The 13,487-nt window shown below is 55.8% G+C and overlaps 1 protein-coding gene across 1 annotated transcript; it reads right to left on the bottom strand.

Annotated features, from left to right (window-relative positions):
• Positions 1-4,182: 4,182 nt before the first annotated feature.
• Positions 4,183-8,848, bottom strand: ALX3 (ALX homeobox 3). The gene is made up of 3 exons (XM_011948156.1): positions 8,417-8,848; positions 5,272-5,400; positions 4,183-4,878 (listed from the first exon to the last, which is right to left on the bottom strand). The coding sequence occupies exons 1-3, from the start codon at positions 8,846-8,848 to the stop codon at positions 4,570-4,572; spliced, it is 870 nt and encodes a 289-aa protein (XP_011803546.1). The 3' UTR covers positions 4,183-4,569.
• Positions 8,849-13,487: the final 4,639 nt, after the last annotated feature.

The raw sequence follows: 13,487 nt of genomic DNA, 5'->3' as shown, positions 1-13,487 counted from the left end.
AGAGTTACCACTTATGGGTTGCCAAGTAGGTACCAGGCATAATATTAGATATTTCTCAAAGCCTTATTTTCTACAAAGCCAGTAAATACTAAGTACTTACTATGTGCCAGCCAGTGTTCTAACCACTTGATGTATAATATCTTACATATTCCTTGTAATATCTTGAAAGATACATGCCATTTTAATCCCTATTTTGCACAGGAGAAAACTGTGGCACAGAAAGGATAAAGAACTTGCCCAAAGTCATATAAAGGCAAGAGCCAGGATTCAAATCCAGGCCTCTGTCAGCACATGCATTTTTTTCACTCCCTCACACCCTTTGCTATTAGTCATTGTCATACCCCAGCACTTACCACCAGTGCATTCATTTGCTCATTTATTCACCACAGCCAATACTTCTGTTGCTCTAGCATCATCCATGAAAGATTCATGGTAAATGTCCATCACTTTAGGTCCTAACTGGACCACCCAAGCTTATCCTTGGGCTAGCCTCTGGTGTTCCCTGAATGTGCCCTCCTCAGGGTAACTTGGCTGTTGCTGCCATCTTTTTTCTTTTCAGCCTGAGCCTAAATTTCTTTCTCTTCTGGGTCCCAGAGGACTCTTGTGTTGGCTGCCTTATCCAGACCTGTTAGGCTCATTTCCCAGAAAGCTGGCTTCCTGTCTGTCCTGGATGAGCTGACTTCTCAAAGAATAGCTGTTACATTCATTCAGCCTCAGGCTGCTGGCTATAAAACAAAGGAGGAGCACCCTTTGGAAGTGAGACAGCCCTGACTTTCAGTTCGGGCTCTGACATTTATTCACTGAGAGACCTTGAGCTAGTCAAGTTCCAAGTCTCAGTTGGCTCATCTGTAAAAATTGGTTTAATAATAGCCCTATTGCGTGGACTGAGTAAGATCATGGAAATGAACCTACAGGTCTGGCTGACAAGGGATGACCGTAAATGGTAGCAGTTCTTAGTCTTGGCAATGGCCCCTCCAACTCTAATGTTCTATGAATTTGCACCCATTTCCTGTGTCCCTAGAAAACAGAAATCCCCTTCAAGGACCAGAACCATGTCTTAGGCCTCCTTAAAGCCCCTGGACCTAGCTCGCTGCTCTGAATCCAGAGGCGTCTCAGAAGAGTCAGCTTCTCGTCCAGCAACCTGCCATCACACCTTGAAGGCCTGTTGGGGCCAGGCCCTGTGGTTGATGCCCTGGCTATCCAGGTGACTAGGATACCACACTCTCTCACTTCTCTCGAGCTCACAGTTGATGGAGACACAGTCATAAGAGCAAGTAAAAGCAATAGCATGATAGGTAACAGACGTCTGAAGGGCTTACCTCAGGTCCCACTGGTCCCAGCCTCTTACTATTGGAGGAGAGATTGCTGGGGGAGCCGGCAGTCGCTCAGTGGGAAGGAAGGGGGCTCCAGCATCAAAATCAAGGGCTCTGACAGCTAACACTTGATGCTCACCACCTTCCAGGTAAAAATGGCTGGGATGAGCCTGAGGAGGAGACTGGGGACAGGGACAAGGTATGTCTTTCCTCTGCTGGATAAAGGAAATGTTAGGGTCTTCCCAGTTCCTGGCCTTGCTAGACTCTTCCTGTCTGGAGCTGCAGAGGGTCTGCACTTTGGGATTGTAATTCAGGTTGAAGTGTAAATGGGAGAGGTGGGGAAGGAGGATTGAATCCCTCGTATGAGAAGCATTTCCAGCTGCTGACTGAGGTGGGCAGACTGGACTGATGGGCCCCCTGGCTGTGGCCCTCTAGTCCTGACCTGGTGTCCATGTTCCTGCCAGGACCACGATTTAGGGCTCTGGCATCTTCTCTGGGGGAGACAAGAGCCTCAGCAAAAGGAGCTGGGATTTCAGGAGGGGCCATTTCCCCTTTCCCTTCCCAGAAGGAGTGGCCAGAGCACAGGCTTGGCTTTGAGGAACCACTGGCCTGGGCGGAGGTCTGAGGTTACCTCTGGAGTGAGTCTGGGGGACAGGGGTATCTGGAGACGGGGGCTGTGTCTTAGGGGTGTGTGGGAGGAGGAGGGACACAGCTAATGAGAAGCAGGTGGAAGGGCTGCATGCCCCAGCCAGGGGACAGGCTGGCTGGGATGGTCCAGTCAGTAGGAGGACCTGTCACCTCACAGACAATCCCACGGAACAGGCTCCGGGAGGCCCATTCATATTCATTATGTGTGAAGTGGGCGGTTGTAAAGTTAGCTTTCTCTACATTTAGCTGTCACTGGACAGAAAAATATGAGCTGTGGGCAGATGCCCCTGGATGAGAGCCAGTAGCCAGTCTCTGGCCTCCCTGTGCCCTCCCCTAGGAGCCCCCCATCCCACCGTGAGTCCCCTCCTGGCCTCTGCCAGCCTCTCCCACTCTTGCTTCATTGACCTCTGGCTCACCTTTATTTTTTCTCCTGTTTCCCACTTTTGGTTTCTTTGTTTGGGTTTATCACAGATCCTTTCCTCTTCCCTCCTTTCATCTTTCTAAGCCCTCTTGAGAGAGAAAGAATGATATTTTTCCACAACCATTACTGTATCTCTGGCACCCAGCACATTGCCGGCTGAGTTGGTACTCAAAATGTTTGTAGAACACTACTCTTTCTACATCTGACTTTGTGGAGAAGAAGGTCCAAAACTTTGCTGATCACTCCTTGGATGAAGAAACTTCTCATACAGCGGTGTGAGCCCTGAAGTCAGAATGGTGGGCTTGAGCCCCAATTTCATTACTGCCTGGCCAGGTGAAAGAGATTCTGTTCATCAGTGGCAGCCAGGGATGTCTCTCCTTCCTACCCCGACTCTTCTCTTTCTGCTGGATCCCTTCCCAGATACAGGGGTCACACCTGTGGACCTCAGAGCCAGCGTCAGGACCGAGAGGAAAGAAATCACCAAAAGTCAGACCCTTGTATAGAGGGAAGGGGAAGGAAGGGAGGGAAGACAGACTCCTCTGGGGATACATGCGACTGTCTTGGCTGGGAAATCTGATCTGGTGGGGGCCTCACCCCCTCCTCTGGAATCAGCTCAGCCCTGATGTGCCTTTGTGGGCTTGGGTTTCTCTGTGCCTGAAAGATGAGGCGTGGGGTGGGGGTGGCTGGGCTGCTGGCAGAGGCTGAATTCTGAGCAATGTGGTTGTGTTTACTGGGAGGGTGGGAGGGCCAGACCTTTTTCCTGCCTTCCAGGCTTCGGAGATAAGGCAGAAAGTGGGGATGAAGGATAGAACGGGTAATACTCTGAAACTACAAGAAAGAGTTCTGGCTTTTGTCTCTGCGCCACAGCTCAGACATGTTCCTGGGGCATCTGGAAGGAAGTCACCCCACTCCCACCACCCTGGGGTCCCAGCCCATGGGGAGCACAGAACCTCAGTGGGCACCCCTTTCTTCCATTCTACCTCCCGTCCGTTGTCAGTTTAGCCACAAAGTTATTTCAGCTTTTTTGCTACCCTTCCCACCCTCAGTTTTCCCTGCCACATGCACCCAGTCCTGGAACTGAGCTTTTCTCCCTGCCTCCCAGCACAGCCAAAGCCACAGAGACCCTAGGCAGGTGACAGGGCCCGGCCTGGCATGCATCGGCCTTGAGGGCTCTGCTGCAGGACCACCTTCCCCTTCCTTGCTGGCCCCTCAGGGGTCCTGGCCCAGCCTGCATCCTGGACACAGACCAGCCCCAAAGCAACTAGTGTCTAGCCCTGGGGATAGACTGTCACCTGGTATAAAAAACACCACCACCTTTATTAGAATGCTGGGCAGCATTTTTTTCTCTCTCTCTCCCTTCTCTTTCTTTCTTTCTTTTTTTAAAACGTGTCTTTACAAAAATGGGGATCAGGATCTCAGTCTGTGGAAATCTATTTTATTCTGACCAACATCCAGTATCATTTCCATGGCATAGCTCTGGGCTGGTCCCATGGAAGAGATTCCAAATTATGTGATGATTTCTGGTGGAATTTCTGCCCCCTTGGAGGGGAAGATGACTGCATGGCATGCTGGGAGTGCAGGCAGGGCAGGAGTGAAGGTGGCTGGAGCTGAGGAGCCAGTGTGCCTTAGTCTATGCTGACCTTGGCGTTCACCCCCTCCTTAGTGTCAGATGCCAGTGCGCCCCCTGCTGGTGGGGGAGGGGAAGCAGGGCTGACTCCACCCCATCATGGGAGACTCCATTTTGGTTTCTGTCTCATCATGAAGAGCTCCCCTACTCCACTTGGCGTTCTCCTCCCATTTTCCTGGGTTCCCTGAACGATAAGCCAAGTAAGCTGTCTTAGCTGGAGAGATGACAACAGATTTGGACAAAGTTTGGAGGCAGCAGGGCAGTGTCTCCCTGCCTCCAGCCCAGAGTTCAGGTGAGGGGACTCAGTTTGTGGTAGGAAGAGTCCTGGCTGCTTTGAGGCCCCTTCTCCAAGGCATCCCCACCTTATTCTAAGAGAAAAGACCCTGTAACGTGTTCCCTGCTCGGGGCTGACAGTGCCAGCTGTTCCCACAGGCCTCCAGAACTGTCTGGGGCTTGGAGGCAGAGGTCCTTCCTCCCTGGTGTCCAGGCAGGGGTGGGCTGGGAGCGGCTGGGAATGGAAAAGGAGGTGGGCAGCTCATTCTGCAGGCCCATGCTACCGATCACGTGGTCCAGTTCAGAAGGCCAGGTGGCTCCTTGGGCTTTACCCTGAGTGAGACGAGGCTTGGAGACTTATAGTCGCCCTCTGAGGAGGGCTCAAAGCTGTGGCCCCCCAGGGTGGGGGGAAAGCCGTGGATGGAGTAGATGCCAGGGTGAGCCACAGAGGAGGCTGGCACCCCCATGAAGCCAGTCACACTCCCATGGGGGTGGGAATATGGAGACATGCATGGGGAGGGGATGCCCTCTGGAGACACAACACAGGGACCCCCAGGGCTCCCGGATCCTGGACTGGCCCACAGGGAGTTCTGCAGCTGAAAAGAGAGGGAAAGAAGGCCCATGAACCGGCAGCCTCAGGAGCTGACTTCCTTACCCAGGGGCTGTCTCTTTGTCCTTGGGGCCCCAGAAACTTTCCAGGAAACCTCCACTTGGCTCAGATCTACCCCCTCCCACCCCCAACACTGGTAGTGGCATCTCAGGAGGCTCCTGCCACTGTTCTCAAAATGAAATTTTCTTCTGCGATTCCTTTGTGTTCCGCATGCGTCATTCAGGAGACAGGCAAGAGCCCCGGTTTGCAGAGGAAGAAGTGAAGTGGTATACCCACCGCCATACAGAACCCTGACGCTCTCCAGGTCTCTTCATGCCAGAGCTCATATTCTTTTCGGTGACCCTGCCAGGTCCTGGCTCAGGTAGGGCTGGGGTCTTACCTGAGGGTGGCTGTCAGTGTGGGGCAGCACAGAGATGTCATAGGCAGTGGTGAAGGGGTTCCGCCCCTCCTGGATCTTCCCATAACGCTCGCGCTTCCGCCACTTGGCTCTGCGGTTCTGGAACCAGACCTGGGGGCAGGTTGGTGGGGGTGATAGGGCAGCCTTGAGGAGAGGAGCCTGCTAGGGATAGTTGATGGTTGTGTCCTCCTGTGGGATGGGGAGCAGGCTCCAGGATGGAGGATCTCAACTGTTAATCCACACTGTTATCCAGGCCAGGGAAGCCTGGGAGGAAGCCTGGGAGAGGCCCAAGCCCAAAGCGGGTTAATTGGCCCCATGGGCCTCCAGCTATCACTCTCTAGGTCAAGTCACTCTGGTCCTCCAGTCTGGTGTCTAGTAAGGGTGTTGTGGGGGCATCTGTGGGCCTCAGGGGCCCTAGGTACTTCCTGGGTATACTGTGCACATGTTCTGGGTTTCTAGTCTCCCTGCCTCATCTCCTTTTCCAAGCTACCCACCTCATAGCATCCAAGGAATCTTAGACATTTCTGTTCAGGTCATGGTCCTGTTTAAACCCTCAGTGATTCCCCGGAGACCTCGGTCCAGAGCATAGCTTCTTAACAAGGCCCCTGCCTCTCTGCACAGTCTCATGTCCTGCCAGGCAAACACATTAGATTCTTCCTGGTTGCCTCCCAAGCTCCCACCCAGCTCTTTCAAAACACTCTGCTATCGTGCTCCTTCCATCTTTTGCTTAGGTTTTCTCTTCCTGGACTACTCATCCCCTCAACACATACATCCATGCTGGGCATCCTCCACAGGACTTCCAAAATACCCTGGACCTTTCTTTGTACTCACCCCATTCCATTACCATGATCTGTTTTGGAATCTGTTTCTCCCATTTATTTGTGAGCCCTTGGCAGATAGGGGTGGCACATCTGTGTGTTGTGCACATCTGTGTACATATCTGTGATGAATTCGTTGTTTGGTATATGTGCTGTGACTGTTACATTTAAGTGTATTGGTATATATGTTTTGTATTTCTATCATTTAATCAACATTCATGTGTCAGGCTCTAAGCTAAATTTAACAATGTCAAAATAAAACCAGCCAAACAAAAACAACCCCTGCTTTCCAGGGATATCTAGCTGGGAGTCACAACAGAAGCTGTGTGTGTGTGTGTCAGTAATCCGTCTACCCCAGCTGGGATGAGAAATCCCACCCTAGCCTCTCAGGCTCCCTGCCCCTATGGTCATTCCTACTTACGCAGGCAGGTGAGGCACCAACAGTGAAGGGGCTGTGCATACCCCATCCTCCTAGCTCCCAGGTTGCCAAGATAACAGAGCAGGCCTGCAGCAAGGTCAGCAAAAGGCCACCCCTACCTGCCCAGCTGCCTGGATTTCCTTTCTCTGCTCTCCCTCCCCTGTGGGAGGATGAGGGAGCCTGGAGCCAGTGAATCTGGCTATTGGGACTCACTTTTCTGTTACCACCCATTCTCCCCTGGGGATCCCACTGTAGGCCTCCCCTGGGCTCTGGACCTGCCCTCTGCATTGTCTGGTGTGTAGTCTCATTCTTCCTTTCCATGGGGCAGGGTATATGGGTGGGTTTCATGCTCCTGCCAGAGAAAACATTCCTACTCTAGGGTCTCCGTCCTTCAGGGAGCTTCTAGACTAGGGCTGAGGGCCTTGTGGCTACTCCTGCACCCTCTCAGGTTGAAAAGGCCTAGGAGAGGAGCAGAGGAAGTGCTCTCCACCTCCCACAAACACTTGCTTCGGGAAGAGCTGGTTAGACCACACCCCGGAGGCCTGCTGAGGTAACTCCATGGTCCGTTCTCATGGCTTATATCATGTGGGGTTGCCTTGAATGCCGGGCCTTTGGCCCTGATGACCTCAGCCCCTGGGGGTCTTGGGGGACAGTCTTGGAAGTCTGTTTTGGCTGCCACCTGGGAGGAGCAGGGAGGCAGGAGGACTCAGCAGAAAAGGGGAAATAGCCCAAGTCTCTCTCATCTTGTTGGATGCAGCTGTAGGGCCTTGTCTGTTAGATGACAGCGCCTGGCCTCTTTATAGACTGGTCTGCCAGTCCCCATATCCTGCCAGGACTGTCTCCTGCCCTAGTGCCTTCACAAAGAGTCTCTGGAAGGGCCCCATACAGGGTAAGATAGCATGAGCTTTGTTCCTGCTAAGTCTCCTCTGTGGTGGGAGAGAGACTCCTCCGCCTAAGAGGTCACCTCCTCACCTTTCCCCAGAACTCCAACCCACCCCTCCCAGTGCCTCCTGCTTGGTATCGGGAAGCCTGCTATGACTGAGCTGGTTCAATGCAAGCCAGTGAATGGCCATCTTCCTCTTGGGCCAGACTCTTACTGAAACTCCTTCCCCATCCCCAGCCTGCTTGCCACCTTCATGTGCTTTGACACTTCCAACATGCTTGAACGTGGGCTTCCCTTGCCTTCCTCCCTTCTCAGCATTTACCCACCCACAGGCTGGGCTCCCCTCATGTAAAACTGGCCACAGCCCCTCTGGGAAGCCCTAGCACCTGGTCTCCATGGGGGAGTTTGTTAGGGTGGGGAACGGCTCCCAGTCAGCCTTTCCCAGCCAGGGTCTGAGCGCTGGCAGGGACCCAAGGTCGATGGCTCCTGATGACTTTGAGAATCACTGACTCTGAGACCTCCCGACAGGGACCTTCCCATTCTAGGCAGCCACCTCTGGAGCAGCCCTGATGTGTATTCGGCACTTCACCGCTTCCAAAATGTGGCCATCCCTGTGATCCTCAAGATAGTCCCTACGCAGCCAGTCCCATCATTCCTGAACTCCATTCTGGCCCATCCCAGCCATTCCTGAACTGGGAAACAGACTGAGAGATTCATTAACATACCCCAAATCACCTCCAGTAAGTGGCAGAGTTAGGACTCCCACACAGGTGATGGCTCCCAGAGGCCATCCCCCTTACACCCAAGCATAAGCCTCAGTTTGGGCCAGAAGGGCCTGTGGCTGCAGCAGAGCTGGACGTGAGGGTGAGCCAGGAGGGGAAGGCTGAGGCAGACCCCTGGGAAAGGTAGCTCTGGGAGGCACCAGTGCCCACCTCTCCCAGCCCTTCCAGGGTCTGGTCACTGTGTGGTAGAGGCAGCCAGAAAGCCCCATCCCCGCAGTGCCCTCACCTGTACCCGGGCCTCGGTCAGGTCTGTGCGCAAAGCCAGCTGCTCCCGGGCGTACACATCAGGATAGTGGGTTTTCTGGAAGACCTTCTCCAGCTCCTCCAGCTGGAATGTGCTGAAGGTCGTGCGGTTACGGCGCTTCTTGCTCTTGTTCTTGGCCAACTCCATGGAGTCAGGGAGTCCCGGGGAAAGAGGAAGACGCAGGCTGGCCAGGCAGGAGCCTGGGGAGCCTTGCAAGTTAGAGGGCCCGTCTCTGGGGCCCCCTCGGCAGTCCAAGGGCAGCTGGGGGAAGCTGGCAGCTTTGGAGGCCTTCTCCTCAGCTGCAATGGAGAACACAAAAAAGAGGATGGCAACTGAACCAGGGGCTTTTGTGGGTTGGAGTCTCCGCCTCCCCCTTCCTTTCCCTTCCCTTCCTCCCAGGCAGCCACCCTCCATGGGAGCCTGGCATTTAGAGGCCTGCCTGCTGAGCCTCCAGCTGGGGAGGGGGCCCTGGGGAACTATGTGCTCTGTGGTCTGGGCGGATCTGCTGGGGCCAGAATGGGGCTCATTTCGGGGAAGTGCTCTGTGGTAGTGCGTTCCACAGGGACACGAGAGGACTGGCGCCGCAGCAGGACCACCACCCTGGCAAGGCCAAGCATGGGGGCAGAGGGCGGGGTGAGGATGGGATGGTTGACATCTCCTGCTCCTGCCAGAAAGTGCTTCCTTGTTCCTAACTCTGCAGGCCTTGGTTCCCAGGCCCTTATGCCCACACCACTGCTCCCAGGGCCAGGCAGGCAGTGGATGTGGGTGCTCAGACCACCTTTGGCTGGTCTGGCTGAACTTTATTCTCTGAACCCCGGGTCTCAGGTCAATATCAAATTCCCCAGCTCTGGTGTAAGAAGGGCAAGATGGGACAAAGAAGCTTCCAGAGGGATTGCCTCTCTCCATTCCTCCTAAAATTGTGGTGTCTGGGCAAGGACTTAAGCTCCATCTATAGAGAAGCAGAGCTGAGATAGGCTGTGCTCAAAGAAGGAGAGTTGGGGACCAGTGTCACAACAGGGCACAGCCCCCTGTCCCCATCATTCCCATCATTGCCCACCCCCTCCTTCCTCAGGAGTTTCTGACTGCTCCCCCATTGCCTGTGTTTAACAGGCAGGGAAGGACTTGATTGCAGACTGGAACAGTTTCCAGCAGCCCCACTCTGACGTGCTAACCCTCACTCCAGAAACTTGGCGGAGCCTCACCACAGCGGATTGACCGACGGAGCATGGTGAAAAATAGGTCACCCTGATTGCCTACGCCCTCTCCCTCTGGCGAGGACCCCCAGCAGCGTCCCCATGAAATCCCTCCTCAACAGTCCACTGGGATGGCAGCTGAGACGCCACAAAGACGCCCCACTGACTCACACAGCCTCTTGCCTGGCTCTAGGCCCATCTCCAGTGGAGGCCTGGCCCTGAGGAGACCCAGCTAGCTGGCACAAGAGGCAGTTTCTTCCCAGGACTTGGTGTCAGGATCACAGCTGTGGTTGGGGGAGGATGGGACTGGAGGAATGGGCCTCTCAGGATCTGGGTCTGATGAGTCCCTGTCTGCACTATGAAGGACAAATCAGGCAGGGTCCCCCTCAGCTGGAAGGTGGTCAGTTACTTTCCAGGACTACCCAGGCCATGAAATAAGCTCCCAGTGTGTGTCCTGGAGGACGGGGAGAGTCAGGCAGGGCTACCTAGCCTTGGACCATGCCCAGCCTGTACACAGGTAGCCCATCCTTCACAACTCAGGTAGAGCACAGGGGAGAAAGTGCTCCAGTCCCCTGACTTCCATTCTTGGGCCAGCACATTTCAGGTTTAGGGGCAGTTCTATTTGATAGAAGCTTAGGAAGGAAGACTCACAGAAGTTGAATTAAATAATTGAAAATGATCAGGAAGACTAGGGACACTGGAATGGGAAATCTGCCCCCCACCCCCCGCCGCCGCCACCACCACACACATACACACAGCAGGCCATGGAAATGTTCAGCCTGAGAAGGAAGAGTCTTGGTGTCTTGGGTTCGTAGGGAGGCTGTGCTGGACTCCAGGCAGAAAAGGGGTGAGGGTAGCTCAGGGCTGAGGGTCAGGGCTGGGGTTCAAGAGTACTGACATCCCAGCAGAGGCCCTCCAAAGCCCTGGGGCTTGCTCTTCTGCCTCTTGGGTCTCAATAGGACCTGCCCAGAGAAAGTGACCAGATCTGGGGCCCTGGGACTTGTGTTCCTGACCTTGAGCCACCAAGCTGCCAGGGACAAGGGATGAAAGTGCAGTAGGACTTCTCAGAACAGCTTCCCCAAGGAAGAGGCCAAGCCTGCTGACCTTTACCCAACTCCCATGTCTTCCTAGTCTACAGCCCTCTCAAGGGGCCACAGAACTGCTCTCTCCCTCATTGTCATTGCCCTGAAATCTCCTCCATCTACCTGGAGGACACCAGGGGGAGGGTGGCATCCCACCACTTTGGAAGAGAGGGACACTCCTCAGAGAATACAGAGCAGCCTCCTGAGGAGCAAGGCCCAGAAGAGGAAAGGGATAGAACTGGGATAAATGGAAGGTGGAAGCCAGGAAAGACAGGCCAGGAATAGCAGCCAGCAGCTTGAACCTAAGCTTGTAAAGGAGAGAGGGCTGCTCTGCTGAGGATGGGGCACATATGAGGTGTGTATGGGCTGTGCAGAGGAGTCACTGCACCTGATCCAGACACTGGGTGGTTAAGGTGGGGTACTCATGTTGGAGACAGCCTGAGACTGAGCGCTGGGGTGTCTTCTGTTTGCATACCCGCAGGACCACAGCAGCAGCTGTTGGGCGTGAAAGCCAGGAGCCTTTTAATGTAGTAAAGGAGCTCTCTGTCCCTGACCCAGCTCTCAGGCCTGCCGCACCCTGAGCACCCCTCACCCGGAGGAGTGCCAGAGCCCCTATTAGCAGCTGCTTCTAAGCCACTGTGCAGCCAGGAAGCAGGGCCGCAGCAGGCCTGAGTGCTCCACTGTCCCCACAGAAGGCATCCATCCATTGAGGCAGCGGGACCAGCCTCAGCTTTCACATTTCGCCGCAGCCTTGTTCCGCGCCGCACTTTTTCCTCCGGCCACTGTGGGGTCGCTAAGGGACCTGCAGAGCTCACTGAGGCCCAGGCTCCTGCAGCTCCCGCCGAAGACTCAAAGCCAGCGTGGACATAAACGCCGGGGGCAGGACCCCGGTGAGGCCTCGGTTCCCTTCTTGGGGGTTCTCAGCCTTGGCCCAGAAGCCTCAGCCCGGGTCTAAGAACTTGGGACTCCCTCCTCGACGACGTCGGCGGTCGGCCGGGTCATCCGGCTGAGGGCCTCAGCGGCAGCGGGCAAAACTCTAGTAGGAGTCGCTTGCCGAGGGCGTGTTTGGACGTCAGAGCCAAACTCGGGGACAGACTAGCCAAGGGCGGAGGGCGCGAGAGTGGCTGGCAGGGCCAGTACGCAGCCTGGGTTCAGAGCAGGGCTGGGCGTTCTCAGCAAAGGGCGGCCTGGGGCTGCGCGGGCGGCGGGCGGCAGGCGGGAGAGGGGCGAGGTGCGCCAGGCTCTGGGGCGCGCAACTGCCCAGCCTTGTGAAAGATCGCGCCGCAGATGGGACGCAGCTGCACGCTCACTCGTATGGACTGGAAACGCTCCGAGCCGGTTATTTTAAAAACGGAGAAATAAGGCGGGTTCCCTCTTCGCCCGCCACTTCCCACAGAGTAGGCTGCGCGGCCCTGGGGGCTGATTGTCCCCAAGCAGCCAGGCTCCACCGCGCCGCACTGCGCGGAGGTCCGCTCTGCCGCAGGGACGCTGGCCACCCGTCGAACACTGGCCAGAGCTCCAGAGGCGAGCGGCCGCCAGGATCTCTACTAGGCTCTGCTGGCACCCGCCTGCCTACCTACCTTTCGTTTGGCCTGTCCGCCGCTCAACTGAAATCGTTAATTTTCTTACCCCCCTTGTTCTCATTTTGATATATTCCACGCTTTAAACATGCTCCGTTTTCTTTTGTTTGGTCTGCTCCCTCCCTCTTTGTCCTTTCCCCCTTCTCTAGTTATCCGTTTCGTTCGATCTTGCTCCTGCTTTTTTTATTCGTTCGTTCCTCATTTATTCATTTCAGTTCATCCCAGCTCGCCCACCGCCATTTACCCTCTCGTTCTCGCCGCGCTCTCCCTTGTTTTGTTCAATTTCTCTTCCCCTTTTCTTGGTGGTTGTTCGCTTTCTTTGGTTTTCTTTCTTGGTATTTCGTTGTCAAGGACACCCTTGCGGTCGGATCCCAGGGTGCTGGGATCCTCCCGGCCGCTCGTTCCCCCACCAGCGCTCTCTGCAGTTCGCGCGGCACCGGTGTGGTACGGGAGCCCGAGCGGTCGGTGCCGGGTGCGGGGCGCCTAACAGGGACGCGGGCTCGGTGGGGGTGGCTCCTGCCCGACGCGGAGCGCTGAGCCAGGCCGGGTACCTGTCCCTGGCGGTGCTCACCGCGCTGCGCGGCCGCTGCCGTCTGGCTGGGATCAGAGGAGCCAGGCCAACTGCTTCTCATTAAGTCCCAACTGTGGTTTTTATCAGGAGAGCCTCCTTCAACGGGCACAGACACGAAGCTCCGCGGACTCGTTCATTTCCTCCGTTGAGCCCCACACACTTCCCCGCCCTCTTAGACACATTCCCACCGCCCCGGCTGGGCGAAAGCTGGAGATGCCCGGCCACTCCGTGGAGGCCCGCGAGGCGCCAGCCGGGCGGCGGCAGGGGGTTGAGGCGGATCTTGGAGGATCCAGCTCTGGGCCTAGGCTGCGAGATATGGCAGCGCAGATAAGGTGGGTGCGGTTTGGGAGCCGAGACGCCTTACGGGTCAAAGGGTGCAGCGGACGGTGGTAGAGCTGCCCATCAGCCTGCCAGGCCCCTGCCTTCAGGCGCATTCTCAGGTGCCGGTGCGGTCCGGTCGGCCTTAGCACAGGGCACCGGCCCGGGAGCCCACGGCGCCTGGGGGTTAGGTTGCCCAGAGCTGCTCCTGACTGCCCAGCGGTGATGATCCAGCGCAGGGAAGCCAAGACTGCCAGAAGGGCGGCTATCATCGTGCATAACGGCAGGGAGGCCAGCTTAGTATGAGAA

This window comes from Colobus angolensis, unplaced genomic scaffold (genome assembly GCF_000951035.1).
Source record: "Colobus angolensis palliatus isolate OR3802 unplaced genomic scaffold, Cang.pa_1.0 Scaffold273, whole genome shotgun sequence".
NCBI classification, from domain to species: domain Eukaryota; kingdom Metazoa; phylum Chordata; class Mammalia; order Primates; family Cercopithecidae; genus Colobus; species Colobus angolensis.
Note: the sequence above shows the minus strand (reverse complement) of the source record. Positions and strands in the feature narration are given on the sequence as shown.